The sequence below is a fragment of the Geotrypetes seraphini genome, chromosome 7 (genome assembly GCF_902459505.1).
Source record: "Geotrypetes seraphini chromosome 7, aGeoSer1.1, whole genome shotgun sequence".
NCBI lineage: Eukaryota > Metazoa > Chordata > Amphibia > Gymnophiona > Dermophiidae > Geotrypetes > Geotrypetes seraphini.
The window spans coordinates 79,835,998-79,851,644 of record NC_047090.1 but is presented as its reverse complement, the minus strand read 5'-3'; the positions used below and the strand labels follow the sequence as shown (position 1 = coordinate 79,851,644).

Below are 15,647 nucleotides of genomic sequence, written 5' to 3'. Positions count from 1 at the left end.
CTAAAAGATCTCTTTTTTTTATAATAATCGTTTACACTCAAAATTAAGCTTAAGAAAGTGATTTGTTGTTGGCTGGTGGTAATCTATCAACTTGCCTCTGGTTTTGATCAGCCACTATCTGTTTTTATTTTCTCCTATTAGTAATTTTATCCTTTCCCTTGTAAGTGCTATGGACCTAAATCATCCTTATTCACCAGCAGCAAAGAAATAAATTAACAAATGTCAGTTCCGAATCTCATTTAAATCGGCTGCTGTTATCCTTCACTGCGCTAATTTCTTATCTACAAATACTGAGAGATTTACACATCCTTTCTTTTGATTTTAGTTTCATCCTTTTCTACTGCTTATCTGTTATCAATATTTAAGGACGGTTCAGGCATTATTCGCTGAAACCTTTCTTGTTTACTTGTTTGCAAAATGGGAGTTTCCCCATTTTTTTGCCATGCAAATGTTTTTCAAAAACTAGGCCCTTAACAGGATCTCTCGGTGATGACCATAAACCAAAAGCAGCCCCGTTTCTTGAAGATTTTCTTCTGAGACGCAGGTGGAGAGGAAAACTTTGGTAAATCACAGTGAGCCCCCTACCGATTACTATGGGCTCCTTTTATCAAGCCGCGCTAGCGGTTGAACGCGCATACCACACGCCAAACCGCCGGCCGCGCTAGCCGCTGACGCCTCCCTTGAGCAGGCGGTAGTTTTTAGGCCAGCGCGGGGGTTAATGCGTGATGAAACATCGCGCGCGTTAACCCCCGCTAGCGCGGCTTGATAAAAGGAGCCCTACATCTCGGCTCTCCCAACATTCGTTACAAATTCCACTGCAGTACTTATTAGAGTTAATTATTTGAAACATCTCCAAATAAATTATCGTTTGCCTATTTATTCTGAAAGTCTCAGTCTGGGCGTTATCGTTTAGGGCTCCTTTTACTAAGGTGCACTAGCGTTTTTAGTGCATGCAGGATATTACCACGCACTACACCGTGTGCTATGCGGCTAGAACTAATACCAGCTCAATGCAGGTATTAGCGTCTAGCGTGCGCAGCAATATAGCACACGCTATTCCGCACATTAATGCCCTAACGCAGCTTCATAAAAGGAGCCCTTAAAATTATTTCCAAATTATAAAGTTTTTATGTGAATATAATATATTTAATATAATCTTATTTTCAATAACAACTGTCCAGTTTTAGATGTTGCTTTTCCAAATTAGCAAGCAGATGGTTACAGCACCAGATTAGAGAAGATGGTACCCACTGTATTTGACGGAAGTAAAACTATAGAAAATCTATTTAAGATAATCTCTAAATCCAATCATCTAATTTTCATTTTATTTCAATTATAGCTCACAATAATTTGTAATGAGATTTTGTATTTTCCAAAAGTAAACGTTGCTTTATATAACTTTTACAGCATGAAATGTAATACATGCTAATGCTGATACTTCATGAACACATTTGGGTGCTGTAGGGTTGATGATCATATCTTTTTTGAAAATTAATAAAATACAATGGAATTCCAAATTGAGAGGGAGGAGAAAACATGGTGATAGAGCAAATGTTATTGCCCTTAGGTACTAAAGCCCTCCCTTTAAGTTCTAAAGCAGAACTGTGTAAATATTCTGTAGAGGTCAATAGGTTGGAAATGACGTTTCTTTCTTGTAATTTTCAGTTTTTCCTGTATGCAATATGATATCATGAAAATGGATTAGATGGGAGAGACCAAGACCCAGACTTAGGTTTAAGAATTTAGACTCCAAGTTAATAAACGAGATACGCATACATTTTTTGGTAATAGACAATATTTATCTGATAAACCTGATAAGTAAACAACAGATGAATTTACAAAGGGAAAAAAAAAAAGTAACAAACCTTAGTTAATGGCTCGGGATAACTTGAAATTATTCATATCATTCACTCCCCATGATCTAAGGAGAAAGAGATATAGTTGAGGCTTTGCAGTCAAATATTGATCTTACAGCAATGTTCAGTAAAATATCACCTAATAAATGTGTTGTAGATGCCACCTTTGTGACCTTTTTGTTCATTTTTTTTTTTTTTTTTTTAATGGGAGAACTAAACTGATCTGTTGTTTCTGGAATCTGGATAGAAACTGGAATGAAACTATTTTGCACTTTGGGTTTCAACAGAGTACAAGTTGTTTTTAACCAGACAGCCCGCTCACCCCGTTGTAAGCTCTACACACTCATTAAAGCGATTATTCACGACCTGTCGAGTGTTTTCTAGTGCTTTCACAGGAAAGGCTTACTGTTTCAATCCTTATGATATTATCTGGGTGACGCAGAATGAAGAGCTATGGTCATTGCCATTTATGATCTCCTTATGAGTTGGTATCTTGAAATCCATACAGGGTTCATAGTCATCCCTCCGAAGTTCTGCAGACTGGAATAGTACCAAGAATAATCTACTCTTCCAAGGCTTACTGTTGTATTAAGAAGATATCAACCCTCCATGACTGAAAACAATGGCTTATTTAAAAATAAACAAAGCAAATCAACGTGGATTTTACCAAAGAACCCCATGTTGACATTTAGATGGGAGAAAACATATTACAAATAATATGCTGTTTATATACATTACTCATTATTGGTGACAGTGCTGCAAGCGGGATCAGTAATCCAAAGAATTTCCCTCATTCTGTAAACAACCCCATTAGAAAAAAAGAAGAGCTCCTAGTTATAATAAATGTTTACCTAAAATATATATATATATATATATTTTATGCAAGATTTGTTAAAATTTGAAAGTTGTGTATGAACTTATGTATTCAAAAATATCACTCCAAAACAAGAGCACCACACAAGCCAAGAAAGCTAGCTTATTACTTAAGCGAAAGAAAAGCCTCAGACAAACGATGTTATAAGTAAGCATGTTTATTCCCCAAGAAAATAGTTCAGACTCCGATTTATTGTATTTCATTTAATTCAGACTGTTATGAAGACTGAACTAGAAAACGGTGCTGTGTAGCAAACTGCCTGTTTTCATGTAAACCCAAAAAGTACATACTGTATTTTTAATCTTGAAACAACTTCTCAGCTATTTGAAAGCCACCTATGTAAAGTAATTTGTTAAAGTTATTGAAGTGAAATAATCCTCCATATCAAGTTTTCTAGGATGAATGTCAAAATTCATGTTCTATTGTGGCATAAAAACAAGCTGTTATAGTAATTAGGAGACAACAATCCCGATATATATATATATAAGTAAATACCTAAAGCACTGTTTAAATCAACACACAAATCGATAAAACTAGCCAACACTTGTCTTATTGCTGAGGAAACAATCGATTTTGCTGTTCTAATGTGTAATCGAGATTTAATTACTGGTGTTTCTAAATCTTCTGGTTATACTTAAGAACTGGATTGTCTGCAAATGTTAATGATAGAAGCAGAGGAGTAGACAAGTAGCTTCTGATATGTTAAGAACAAGATATCCTGTGAACCATTATTACCTTTACAACTTAACTTTGACAGTATAACAATAGAGGAAAATCAAATATATAACTATACACAATGTTCTAGATTATTAGAAGTCTTGTATGTATTCTTGCTTGAAACATGTGTCTGTATCCCAACTAAATAACGTGTTTTTCAACAAATAAAGATATATTTAAATTACATTTTTTATTATGTATGAGTCATTTATCTTTTCTTATCTTGCTTTATCAGAATATAGATTTTGTTGTTGTTTCTAAAACTCCCTTAACATGTTTTTATTAATCAATGCTTTTAAAATTATTCTAAGAAACGGAAACATACAGTAACAAAGCAACATAGTTTCAATTATATATACAACCCTAATATTTTTAAGGAGGTATAATGTGCAGTTTTAGATAGAGGTAAAATTCCCATTCTTTACTAGTGCAGAGATAGTGAATTCTGCCTGTCATATCTGTGTGTGCTTTGTTAAAATGCTAGACAGAAAAGTATTAATTCCATATTAATTTTTGCTTTTCTTTTCTTTTAGTTCTTCTTATTGTGATTTTATTATTTATATTTTATTGTACCCCACACAGAATTGATGGATGTAATGGATATAGATTTTTTTAAATAAATAAATATTGATATATCCACATAGTCACATATATCTTTACATTTAGAAAGTATGGCCATTAAGGCTCCAAAAGTATTATTAGGCCTTTATTTTCAGGGGGAAAAATATGAAGAATTCAATCTTTCAAAATCTATTTAAAACATTCCTCGCCATGTATTGGAATTCAAAGTTAAACTATTTCTCCTTCACATTAATTTGCAGTCTAGATACAGGGTCAAAATATAGCAAATAAATGGGGGCCAGTGAACTTTTATCCTATAGATTCCAAATAGAAAAACCCCTTTGGTGTATCAGACCCTGCTATTCAATTAAATATTCGTTAACTCGGATATATGATTTGAAACCATTCATAATTTGTACATTTAGACAATTTTAATGTATATGTTGAAAGCAACTGTAATGGATTCTTTTAGATGGCTTTATACCAATATATATAGTCAATTAGTGCACAAATGAATTTTGTTTTTATAACTACCTTTTGTGTTTACCTGTATTTACATGAAATAAAAGCAATAGATCTTCTTCATATATGGATTATTTCATAATATTTACTTGAAACATAAGAAAAATATTCATTGCTGCTATTAATGTCCAGTGACATTTACATTATGATACTTCCTGTGATATGTAATACATCTAGTTGTGGGTTTCTTTGTGTTGTTGTTGCTGTTGCGGTTTGTTTGTTTGTTTCTTTTGTTCTGTTGTTTGTTTGGTTTTTTATGCATTGCTTAACATATTTCGCTTTACTTTTTAAGGGCAAAACAAACATACTAATATACAATCTAGGACTCAGCCTGCAGCTTAATATCATTATCAACGCTACTCCTGTTTTTGTTATATATATATAAACATACACACACACACACACAAATGTGCAAATCATATAATAGAGAGAGGGAGAAATTGGAGTCCATTTCATTTAAGAAAGGTCCTTTTACTACTGATGAGACACCTAACAGTGAAAGAAAGGAGGTTGGGAGAGAATCTTACAAAAAAAAAAAAAAAATCCAAGAAAATGACTATCACAGAAAACAGTTTTATCAGCTGGCAGATAAGTGCTGAGATCTGAAACAAGTACCGTGTAAACATTACGGATCGACTTTAAAAAAAAATCTCTCGGTAATGCAGACAATTTTCTTGCCATCTGAAATCGAACATTTATGACAAAAGAGCCACGATTTCTATCCCTTGACAATAGCGCCCTCATCTTGTAGCATTACTTCATTTTCAATAGTGGTCCAGATCGCAATTTATTTATTTCGATTTCTATCCCGTTGTCCCCAAAGAGCCCAGAACGGGTTACAGGTTTAACATACGTGGTATATAGTTAACAGGTTACAATTTACACTAGATTAGCCATAATTTCAGTACATATTTAGGGTCTAATACTAACATACAGTTTACTGGTTATAATTTACCCTGATTATTCTACAGTGCAAGTTTTCAAGTACAAGTTTTTTCCTAATTGAAAAACAGACAGTTTATAGGTTGGATTTGCTTTCCTTAGGTGACACATAACGGGTTCTGGTACCAATGTACATTTCTTTGTAGTCCATCAGTCCATTTATATTGCCTTTATCTTTACTACCACTGGAAGAAACCCTGAAAATTGTTTACCAAAATAAATAACAATGCAGTCTTGCTAAATTGATAAATAAAATGGAATTCGATCCTCTATTATACCAGCATACAAAGAAAAAAAAATTATATATATATATATGCTAATCATTCTGTGGAACGTGGATGCTTACAATTTCCCAATGATTTTCTGAGATTTTAGGGTCTCCACATCCTCTGTTTTGCACAAACTCTACCCATTTCTGTCCCTATAAAACAGTTGTGAAAATAGGATCTTAACACTAAAATATAGATACCGTAAACTCATTATTGAATTTTCTTCATAGCAATATGGGACAAATCAACCAAAAAGAAATGATATCCCACGAAAATATTACCATTTACTTTTTTAATAATTGTGCTGCAAAGCTTGCCACAGATTCTGTAATTTACGTGTCATTGTAAACAGTAGTATGAACATAAACAATTTCGAATTACATAGAAATTAGACTCCACCAAAGTTATTTATTTCCTTGTTTGTATGTAAAAATCTCATTTATACGTTGGTTCCATATTTACCTGTGCTATTCTGTGAATATTTATGTATTTGTATATTTTGTCTATCTCAAAATCTGGGGAGAATATAAATTCTAACTTACGAAATCTGAAAATATATTAAGTGAACCTTCCTTGTTTTGACAACATATTACTTAATATGCTAGGAAGAACCTTTCCATAAAAATAAGATTCAATATATTTTTTTCTGTTCAGTTGCAAAAAAATATATACACTGATGACGTTCATAAATAACTTTAAATGAGGAATTCTGGGTTTATTCAAATGAATCGAAACTCCCGGCATGCACGTTTAATTATTTTAGAATTCTCTCGTCTGTGTTTTTAGGATGTGTCAAGTTTACTGCTTCTTTCTATATTAGCGACATGAGTGATGTTCTAAAAACGGATACTAGAGATCGATAGCAAAACCATCCATAAAAGTAAAGTATGGTATGCAAATATATGCTTAAATCCATAGCTATGCGTCTCTAATTGTACTTATTTAAATGTAAAACTCTGAAAAAGTTAAATTGCACACCATTCTACAGGGCCATGACCATTTGACTTGGTTTGTGTTTATGCTAGCTTTTTTTTTTTTTCTTTGTCAGATTATGAGAGAAGTAATCTATCACAGCCTCTTCCCTTTCATTAAAACAGAGTTTTTAAAAGCATTCTTACCGGTCCGGTAGGGAAAGGACAGAATAGGTAAGTCTCCTCCTACTGTCTTCGGATGAAGCATTTCATATTTAGCTAAAAAGAAAAAAAAAAAAGAAAGAGGAATAAAATAAAATTCAGTAGAAATAATTAACCGTCCTTCTGTATTTTCATGCAAATTGTAATTACAGCACAAGTAAAAAAATAAAAAAATCACCATGCTCAAACAAGCATTACTATATTGTTTAGGCTACCTTGACCAACTTAAAAGAACTGAAAAAATAAGTCATAGAACATATACACAAAGATTATAAAGGTGATTGTTTTCTAATTCAGGGCCATACCTGGTGAAAATTTTAACTGAATACATTAAATGTGGAAAAAGTCCCCTTTTTACAGGGGTTTTTGTTTGTTTACAGTATTTGTATATGTTAGTTTGATATAATGATAGTTAAACGTAAACCTGAATAATTTTCCAAGGTACTACCTAGAGGGGGAAAAAATAGTTTTATTTTATATTGTGTAGTTTGGTTTGGTTTTCTAAGTTCACCTACCCTGGTTGAACCTGGGAGGCTTGCTCGAATTTCTGGTCAGGTTTTTCTTCTGGAGGGTGCCATCTGTCTGAAGGATGCAGCAGAGTTGAGGGAAGGTTCTCCGGTGAGGTAGGAATGTGTAGGAACTCCGCCCTCTGGGCACAGTCATACAAACCCAGCAAGTCAGCCACAGCCAGCCCTAAAACCTCAAATGATCTTCACCTTCACCTATTACTAACCCAGTTCTTTGCCACTTTTGACCCAAATACCCAGCCACTTTATCTAACACCTTACCATAATTATGCTTCCAAATAAAATCAGGACGAGACATACCTACTAAGTACATCATGAGAAGCTGTACAAACGTGTTTTAGACTTGCCATCTGTTTTAGACTTGCATGTAACAGTACATTGATTTCCTGACATTTAATGCTGTGGTATATTTTTAAGAAAAGTAAACAGCATTAAATAAAAGAAGACTCATTCAAAGGACGACCTACTGAGCTTATCTTGATTTTATGCCTAAGCCCCTATTCCAAAATGTATCTTTCATTCTCCATCAATGGGCACTCTGAAAAAAATAAGATACATATGGGGTCGGCATAACACAATTCTAATGTGGTTAAAAAATGACTCTATGGTATGGTGTGAATTTTATTATTCTTGATGGTGGTCCTATAACTTACAACTTCCTTTTCCTTATTAGAAAACAAACAAAAAAAAATCACTTAAAAAAAAAAGTAAAAATAAATAATCATTTACCACACCTGATTAATAGTCCTCCATTATATAATTCCAACTATGCTCACTTCATAGTTCATTGAAAAATATTAAAGTCATTTAGGCTCTTGAGGCATTATTTTATTCAGTTGGGAATCTGAAAGCAATAGTAACAAGGAGGCAAGGAAGATGGTAACAAAAGCAACTATGGGTTGTACGAACGCAGTAAGGCGAGGATACAGAAAAAAAATGTTACAATAAATTGTGCTCACATCTATCAGCACCTCCTCCTCTAGTTTGTATCAATAATATAAAAATTCTTATCGACTCCTGATTTTTTTAAATAAATATTTCTAAATCCATTTTGCATAAATATGTTATACGAAAGCATGTGCATGTGCGTTATAATTTTAGAATGTGTGTATTGTACACAAATATTAAATATTGCAACTCTATGGGCTCTTTTTACAAAGGTGCGCTACGGGTTTTACCGCACACACCAGATTAGTGCGTGCTAGCCAAAAATCTACCACCTGCTCAAAAGGAGGCGGTAGCAGCTAGCGCACGCGGCATTTTCACATACGCTATTCTGTGCGTTAAGGCCCTAGCACGCTTTTGTAAAAGGAGCCCTATAAGTATGAAAATTGTTTGTGTGTTTGTATATATGTACTATTATTATGAGCTTTAAACAATTCATTATAAGTGTATATGTTAAAATATAACTTCTTCAAGAGAAATAAACCAATTTTTTTCATTTTGAGAGATCTGTAATAAAAGACAAATATTTTTAGTTTTTTTTTTTTCTTTTACGGCTGAGATTGTACTTTGATTTTACTTTTGTAAAGTCTTCCTAGTCATCATTGCTGCTCAGGTAACACGATAACTGTACTATCAATATGTTTGGACATCAAACTCTTTTGACCCCACTACAACAGGAAAAAGTTAATAACCTATATTCAGCACCCCATAATTTTATTATTTTTTTTATAGTATTAAAATTATTATAGGGTTTTTTCCCCCAAAATATTCTTCTTTCAAAATGCACAGTCATCATTCCCATTTGCTAAACTATATAGGCCTAATTAATATCAAAATAGGCATTCACTAGGAATTTTAAACTCTAATTTCTTAAAATTTCAATATCCATGCTCATGCATGCCAGAAATCTATAAGCTTACTTTGTTATGGTTTATGGTTTAAATCAAATAGGTACCAATCTGCCTTATACATTTTAAAATATGGTTGTTTTTTTTAATAAAATGACAAACTTTTGTAACTGCAATATGGCTACAATGGACTTTCAAAATACAACAAATTGTAAGCCATAAAATAGTAAGCAATCTTCTTTGTCAATTTCCTCAGATTCCATTTTCCCTATTTTGATTTTTAAACAATATAAAATAGCTTATTTGTTTCATATTCAAAATTGGCATATTTTTGCCTTCCTCTTAACAATTACATACGTAATTATGCACCAAATTTCAACTTGGAGCACACACAACTGGTTTAGTTAAGAGAGAGAGAGGATCAGTTGTGTGTGCTGCAAGTTGAAGTTATAATAGAATATTTTAAAACAGTTGTAGAGGGGCCGCTGAAAAGTTTTCAGCCTATCCAAGAAGGGAATGATGTGAAAGCCATGAAACTTACAAGTTATTCCACAATTTGCTTGACACTTTTTGTTTCATTTCATATCATTGAAATGAAAAATGTCAACAGAAGTGTGGAATAACTTGTTAAGTTTCATGGCTTCTACAACATCTTCTTGGATGGGCTGAGAACTTTTCAGAGGGCCCCTTTTATGTTTTAGAATCTGAACGCATAAATTAAAACTATAACAGAATGAACGCTTTCTACTGTGTGTGTATATGTGGTACATGTGTAGATAGATAGATAGATAGACGGACAGACACAACACGCACCAGCATCACAAGGAAACCATACAAAGGTTAGCCTTTATTGGCTCTTGGGGGTGGAGAGGGGCGGATATTCAATCAGAGGTATAACTGGTTTAACTAACATCTTTCTATAGAATCTTTTTTCTAATATTATTATTAATGATGTATTTGCCTAAGAAGAGGCTTAACAATGCATATGCACACTGTGGTTTTCTACAGATATTCCATTATTCAGTGCTTGGAAATAAGCAGGGTGATCCATAGCTGTTCCTCCCCCTCCCTTAATCACTGATACATTATTTCCTTATCCTAATTTCAGTTTCTGTATGTATCTACACACTTGCTTACTACATCTCTCCCTCTCTCTGTTTACATATATATATATATATATATATATATATATATATATATATATATAGTCTTTTTTCTCTCTCTTATGTGTGTGGGTGTATTGTTCTACCCCTTTTCCTGTCTGAAATCTTGTACTGTGAGGAATTTGAAGATAGCATCTCCAGGATTGAGATTAGTTTTCATTGGGCCTATTGTGAGTATTACCAGCTTACTGCATTACTGGAGAACAAATTCAATACTATATAGTGGTAACATGTGAACAATTTGTTCTTCACATCACCGCGGGATCCAATTAATTCTTGCAACTATTTTTCCAAAGATGTTTAATGATTTTCAAGAGAGTAGAACAATATGTCGGTTTTCTTTTAACTCATTTACAATACATTACTTTTATTTCCAATGGGAATCGCGTCATTTTAAAATACATTTATATTATAAAAAATATAATCCTCAGTTCTATCCCTTAAAAAGGGAAGTTTATGTCTTTTGTAAAAGCTAAAATATCTGGCTTTAAACATTCATCACCAAAGAATAACGTTAAGTAAAAAGTAGGCCTATAATATATGAACTCTTTGAATTAATTTCCTTGGTAACAGTTGTAAAATATAATCATTTGTGGCAAAAAAAAAAATAATAATCCCTTCATCATTTCATTCATATCTGCTCATTTTCAAAACACCCCATACAGAATTACTTGTATGTGGTAAACAATTAAAAGCAAAAATCTCTGGCATTGACACATAGGAATATCTACAGAGCCCCTTTTTTCCAGAGACTTCTTTTCCTACCAGGTATCCATAAACAAAGTATTTGAAAATCAGTACCTTAAGAAAGTACAAATAGGTTTGTTGATTTAGAGGAGTCTAAAAAATTGTAATATTTCCAATAAGGCAGGAAAATGAAAAAACGTTGTTAAAATTAGCAATTTTAAGTCAGCAATTGACATAAAGAGAACACAAATCCCTGGAATTGCCCTCTTCCAGTTATATGTTTTTCCTGGAACTAGAATCTAAAGTACTTTGACAACTTAATTGATTTAAATATTGTATTTTTGATAACAAACGACCTAAGTTTGATAATAAACAATGGAATCACACTTTGAATATTCATAGCTTATATATAATGCATGTCTCTCGCTCTATGGATTGATAGCTACACAAATAGAAAGAATTGCTAACTGAATATGGGCCTAGAAGGCAGGATTTCAATTTTCATTGTAACATTTATTTAAAAAAAGTCTTAATTACGTTCATGTTTTTTTTAAAAAAGGAGACAAACTATCCAATATATATGAATTTAGCCTATTTTTTTTTTTATTTCTGTGTGTTCATAGTAAACATTTTCTGTAAGTGACAAACACGGGCATATGACCACAGTATCACAATCAAGAAATTTTAAGACGACATTAACAATCACTCAAATTTATGCGCCATTTGCGCAACACAGGTTACATGTTTTTTGCAAGGTTTTTACCTATAAGTACAATAGGTATTAACATTTCACTACGTTAGAAAAAAATAAAGGTGACCTGTTAGTGACCACATACATCAAAATATACACAACGCAAACTGAAGGCAGTCGTTAATTTTGTCCCCTTCCAAATCATCTGAACGGGCAGTGCTGCAAACTGAAACATTATTTCCTCTGATTTGTTTCTTATTTTTATAACCTCTGGTACACTGAGTGAATTGTCTAATACCCAGTCTTTGGTGTAAAGTAAAGAAAAAAACAGCTCCTTTAAGAAAAAGAACAACGCCATAGGAGAAGTGCTGAAAAGTTCTAAGCCCAGCCAAGAAGAGAATGACTTGGATATGGTTGAATCAGTGATCTGAAACAATGTAAAAATAAAAAACAACTCATAGAATTTTTATTTCTACAAATTGGCACTTAACCAAACGAGATCACACTCTTTTCATCTACAATGGCAAAATAACGCTCAGAATGTAGGAAGCAGGTTGGTCGGCTAAGAACTTTTCAGCATTCCCTTGTAAGTGGTCAAAATATGGGAGTCTTCAATTTAAATACAAATTAAACATTTTTCATTTTGATTTAATGGTTTCATCAATTTAACATTGTTTTCACGGTCAACATCCACCAATCTGTCCATGATAACTTATAATACTGCAAACATGGACGTTTCGTGGTTTTTAGTTATATCTGAATTAAAAAAAAAATAAAATAAAATTGCAAAGCAGTCACTATTTAGATACACAGTCTACGATAATTATGACTTTTAAAGGTCATAGTCTACACTGTACTCTCCCCCACATTGCACCTTGCTGTCAATCCACACCGTATTCCAGTAATCAACAACCCTAAAGACTGAACAAACATACAGAAAATGGGGAACTTCATAAAAAATACCTGTACTTATTTTTTTTGTTTGTTTGTTTTGTTTGGAATTATCATGTACAATGCAAATGTGTGTAAAACGTTCACTTACAGTCTGACTCCACTGCGGTTAATGTATTAAAGGGTTGGAAGAAGAGCCTTGGTTTTGATGCGTGAAGTAATCGGAAAGTCCTCCGGAAAGTCCCGTCGTGAAGCTCGGCAAAGACGGTCTAAGGGACTCGCAGGGGAGGGTGGAGGGCGCCTGTGGCGAGGTGGAGGACGCCGCCGCCCTGGCCGTCATCGCGGCGCTGCTCTGAGAAGTCATGGACGGGTGAGGAACGTGGGGGAAAAAGTAACTCGTCTGGCCGGCCAGCAGGTTGACCGAGCAAGGGTTCAGGGAGTAAGTGCCGGAGCAAGGCACGGACAAGCCGCAGGGCACCGAGGCGGCCAGCGCCGCCGCCGTCAGGTGGTGCGTGGCGTACGGGATCTCCCCGTTGACGAGTCTATCGACGCTCAGGCCGTTGGACGTGGAAAAGGAGTGGTTGTTCCCCAGCGAGTTCTGCGCCAGCACGGAACCATAGGGCATGGGGTGGCTGGGGTAAGCCGAGGCGCTGCCATTGTAACTCAAGGCGCTGCTGGCCCGGGGGTGGTGCAGCGACAGGAAGGGCGACATCGGCCAGTAGAGGGAGCCCGCCCTGTCCATGAACGTCAGCCCGGTGGAGGTGAGCCGGGCCCCGCGCTTGAACGCCAGCTTGGCCCGGGAGGTGGTGGACCTGCGCCGCAGCTTGCCGGTGGTGCCGCCGATGAACACGTCGTCGCTGCTGGGGTCCAGCATCCAGTAGTTCCCTTTGCCCGGGTCGTCGTAGTGGCGGGGCACCTTGACGAAGCACTTGTTGAGGCTGAGGTTGTGGCGGATGGAGTTCTGCCAGCCCTGCTTGTTCTCCCGGTAGTAGGGGAAGTTCTTCATGATGAACTCGTAGATGCCGTTGAGGGTCAGGCGCTTCTCGGGGCTCTGCCGGATGGCCATCATGATGAGGGCGTTGTAGCTGAACGGAGGCTTCTCGTACTTGCCGTTCTTCTTGTCCCCGTCCTTCCCGCCCTCCCCTTCCTTGTCGGGCTTCTTGTCCTCCGCCTTCTCCTTCTCGTCTCCCGGGGGCAGGTCGGAGGACGCCGGGTCGCCCTTGCCCGGCGGCAGGGGCTCCGCCTTGCCGTCCAGGAGGCTCTTCTCCAGCTCGCCCGGGTCGGGCAGCGGCCCCGGCCGATGGTGGTGGTGCTGCGCGGGGTGCTGCTGGGGGTGCGGGTGCTGGTGCTGCTGGGGGTGGTTGTCGCTCTGCACCGCCTCGGGCACCAGGCTGTTGATGCTGAAGGAAGACTTGGGGATCATTTTCACTTCTTTCCTCTCGCCCATGTCCAGCATCACCCGGGGAAGGACGGGAGGGGAACGAGCGGCCGCAGCCGAAGGCAGGAGCGACGGGGGCAGAGCGCTCAGGTGAAGTTGCAGCAGGAGCAGCAGCAGCAGCAGCTCGGTTCGACCGCAGGCTGCAATCGCTGGCAAGTCATGTAGTACAGGGAGGGGGGGAAAACAAAACAAAACACACACACAGAGCCACACTCAAACACAGCAGCAGCAGAAGAGCAAGGAGATGTAGAAGAAGGAGGCAGGAAAACACACGCACACACACATACATACACACACACAGACACACACACACACATGTACACACACACAACCTTCAACTACTTCATGTCCTTTCAAAAAAAAAAAAAAACACCAGCACGTCGACCAGAGACAGCTATAGCTACAATTAATTTCCGAGACAGAGACACTAGGCTGTAAAAAAAAAAAAAAAAAAAAAAAAGACTAAAAAAAAAAAAGAAAAGACAAACTTGGTTTAACCTTTGGACTCCGCAACCAATCAGCGAACTGGGCATGCAAACGAGCCTTGAACACCGTCAGCCAATCGGGCTGCGAGACGACGCGGGAACGCCTCTTTTCTTGCTTCTTCCCTCCGCCCTCGCTACGCGTATGGATCCTAAGGAAGGTCGCATCACGGCGCACTCCTCCTCCCCCTTTTCGTTTTCAACGCAAATCCCCCTTTGCAAAATATATGACATTGCTTTCATCTTATTGCATTGGAGAATTTCAGTTTTATACGTCAATATTTTCTCTTATTGATTAAAGTTTGTTTATACCTTTTAGAGGGGGGAAATAATGAAAGAGGAGAAAGAAATGTGGTTAAAATGGAGGTACTACTTTCTGGAGACAGCCACTGTATGGCGGCTTTATGTTAGAGTGATTTTTTTTTTAATTATACATTTCAATATATAGATCCTCCTGGATGAAGCAAACAAACAAATAAGAATCAGCCCAGAGTTTCGGGCTTTTCTTAACTATTTTGTTTAAGCCCTTCGGTTGACACCCCCCACCCCCCCCCCCCCCACGTCCACACACACACACTCCCTTTTTATTCTTTTTTTTTTCCCTTCATACTGTAAGTGTGCACTGCAAACATAGCGTTTAAACTGGAACAGTATTCCGAGAGAGGCGTCTGCTTACAAACTGTAATTTTTTAGTTCCATTCAAAATATGTGATCATCTGCCATCGTTTTTGTTTTCCAAGGATTCTTCTTCAAAGATCTGTCAGGATTCTCATAGATTAGAATTGAATCGTTCCTCTGCCCTCCCTCCTTTCATTTTCTTTCTCTCTTTGGTTTTCTTTCCACATTTTCATATATCATTCATTGCCTATTCTAAGGATATTTTTCCCCCATTTTTTTTTTTTTTGTTGGATTAGCAGCAAATATATCTGCGGCTGTTTTGTTGTGTTTTATGTTTTTCTTCTGTTTAGGAATACATTTGTGTTGCCTTTGAGAAGCCTCTATGGCAATAATATGAAAAAATAAATACTTTTTAAACAAAAAAAAAAAAACCCACGCTGTTTTTCTTACGGTTTGCATTCAATTTCTTTCTAAATTGCTGTG

At 36.4% G+C, this 15,647-nt stretch overlaps 1 protein-coding gene across 2 annotated transcripts; it reads right to left on the bottom strand.

The window, feature by feature from the left end:
- Positions 1–1,877: 1,877 nt before the first annotated feature.
- FOXG1 (forkhead box G1) lies at positions 1,878–14,082 on the bottom strand. 2 transcript variants are annotated; one of them, XM_033953448.1, is made up of 4 exons: positions 12,778–14,082; positions 6,860–6,931; positions 5,819–5,893; positions 1,878–1,921 (listed from the first exon to the last, which is right to left on the bottom strand). In XM_033953448.1, the coding sequence occupies exon 1, from the start codon at positions 14,080–14,082 to the stop codon at positions 12,796–12,798; it is 1,287 nt and encodes a 428-aa protein (XP_033809339.1). In that variant the 3' UTR covers positions 1,878–1,921; positions 5,819–5,893; positions 6,860–6,931; positions 12,778–12,795. The 2 variants fall into 2 exon arrangements, with proteins under 2 accessions (XP_033809339.1, XP_033809340.1); XM_033953449.1 differs by lacking the exon at positions 5,819–5,893 and having other exon boundaries at positions 1,911–1,921.
- Between the last annotated feature and the right edge of the window lie 1,565 nt (positions 14,083–15,647).

Coding starts and splice junctions, on each gene's coding strand:
- FOXG1 (XM_033953448.1), bottom strand. CDS start 14,082: ATGCTGGACATGGGCGAGAGGAAAGAAGTGAAAATGATCCCCAAGTCT.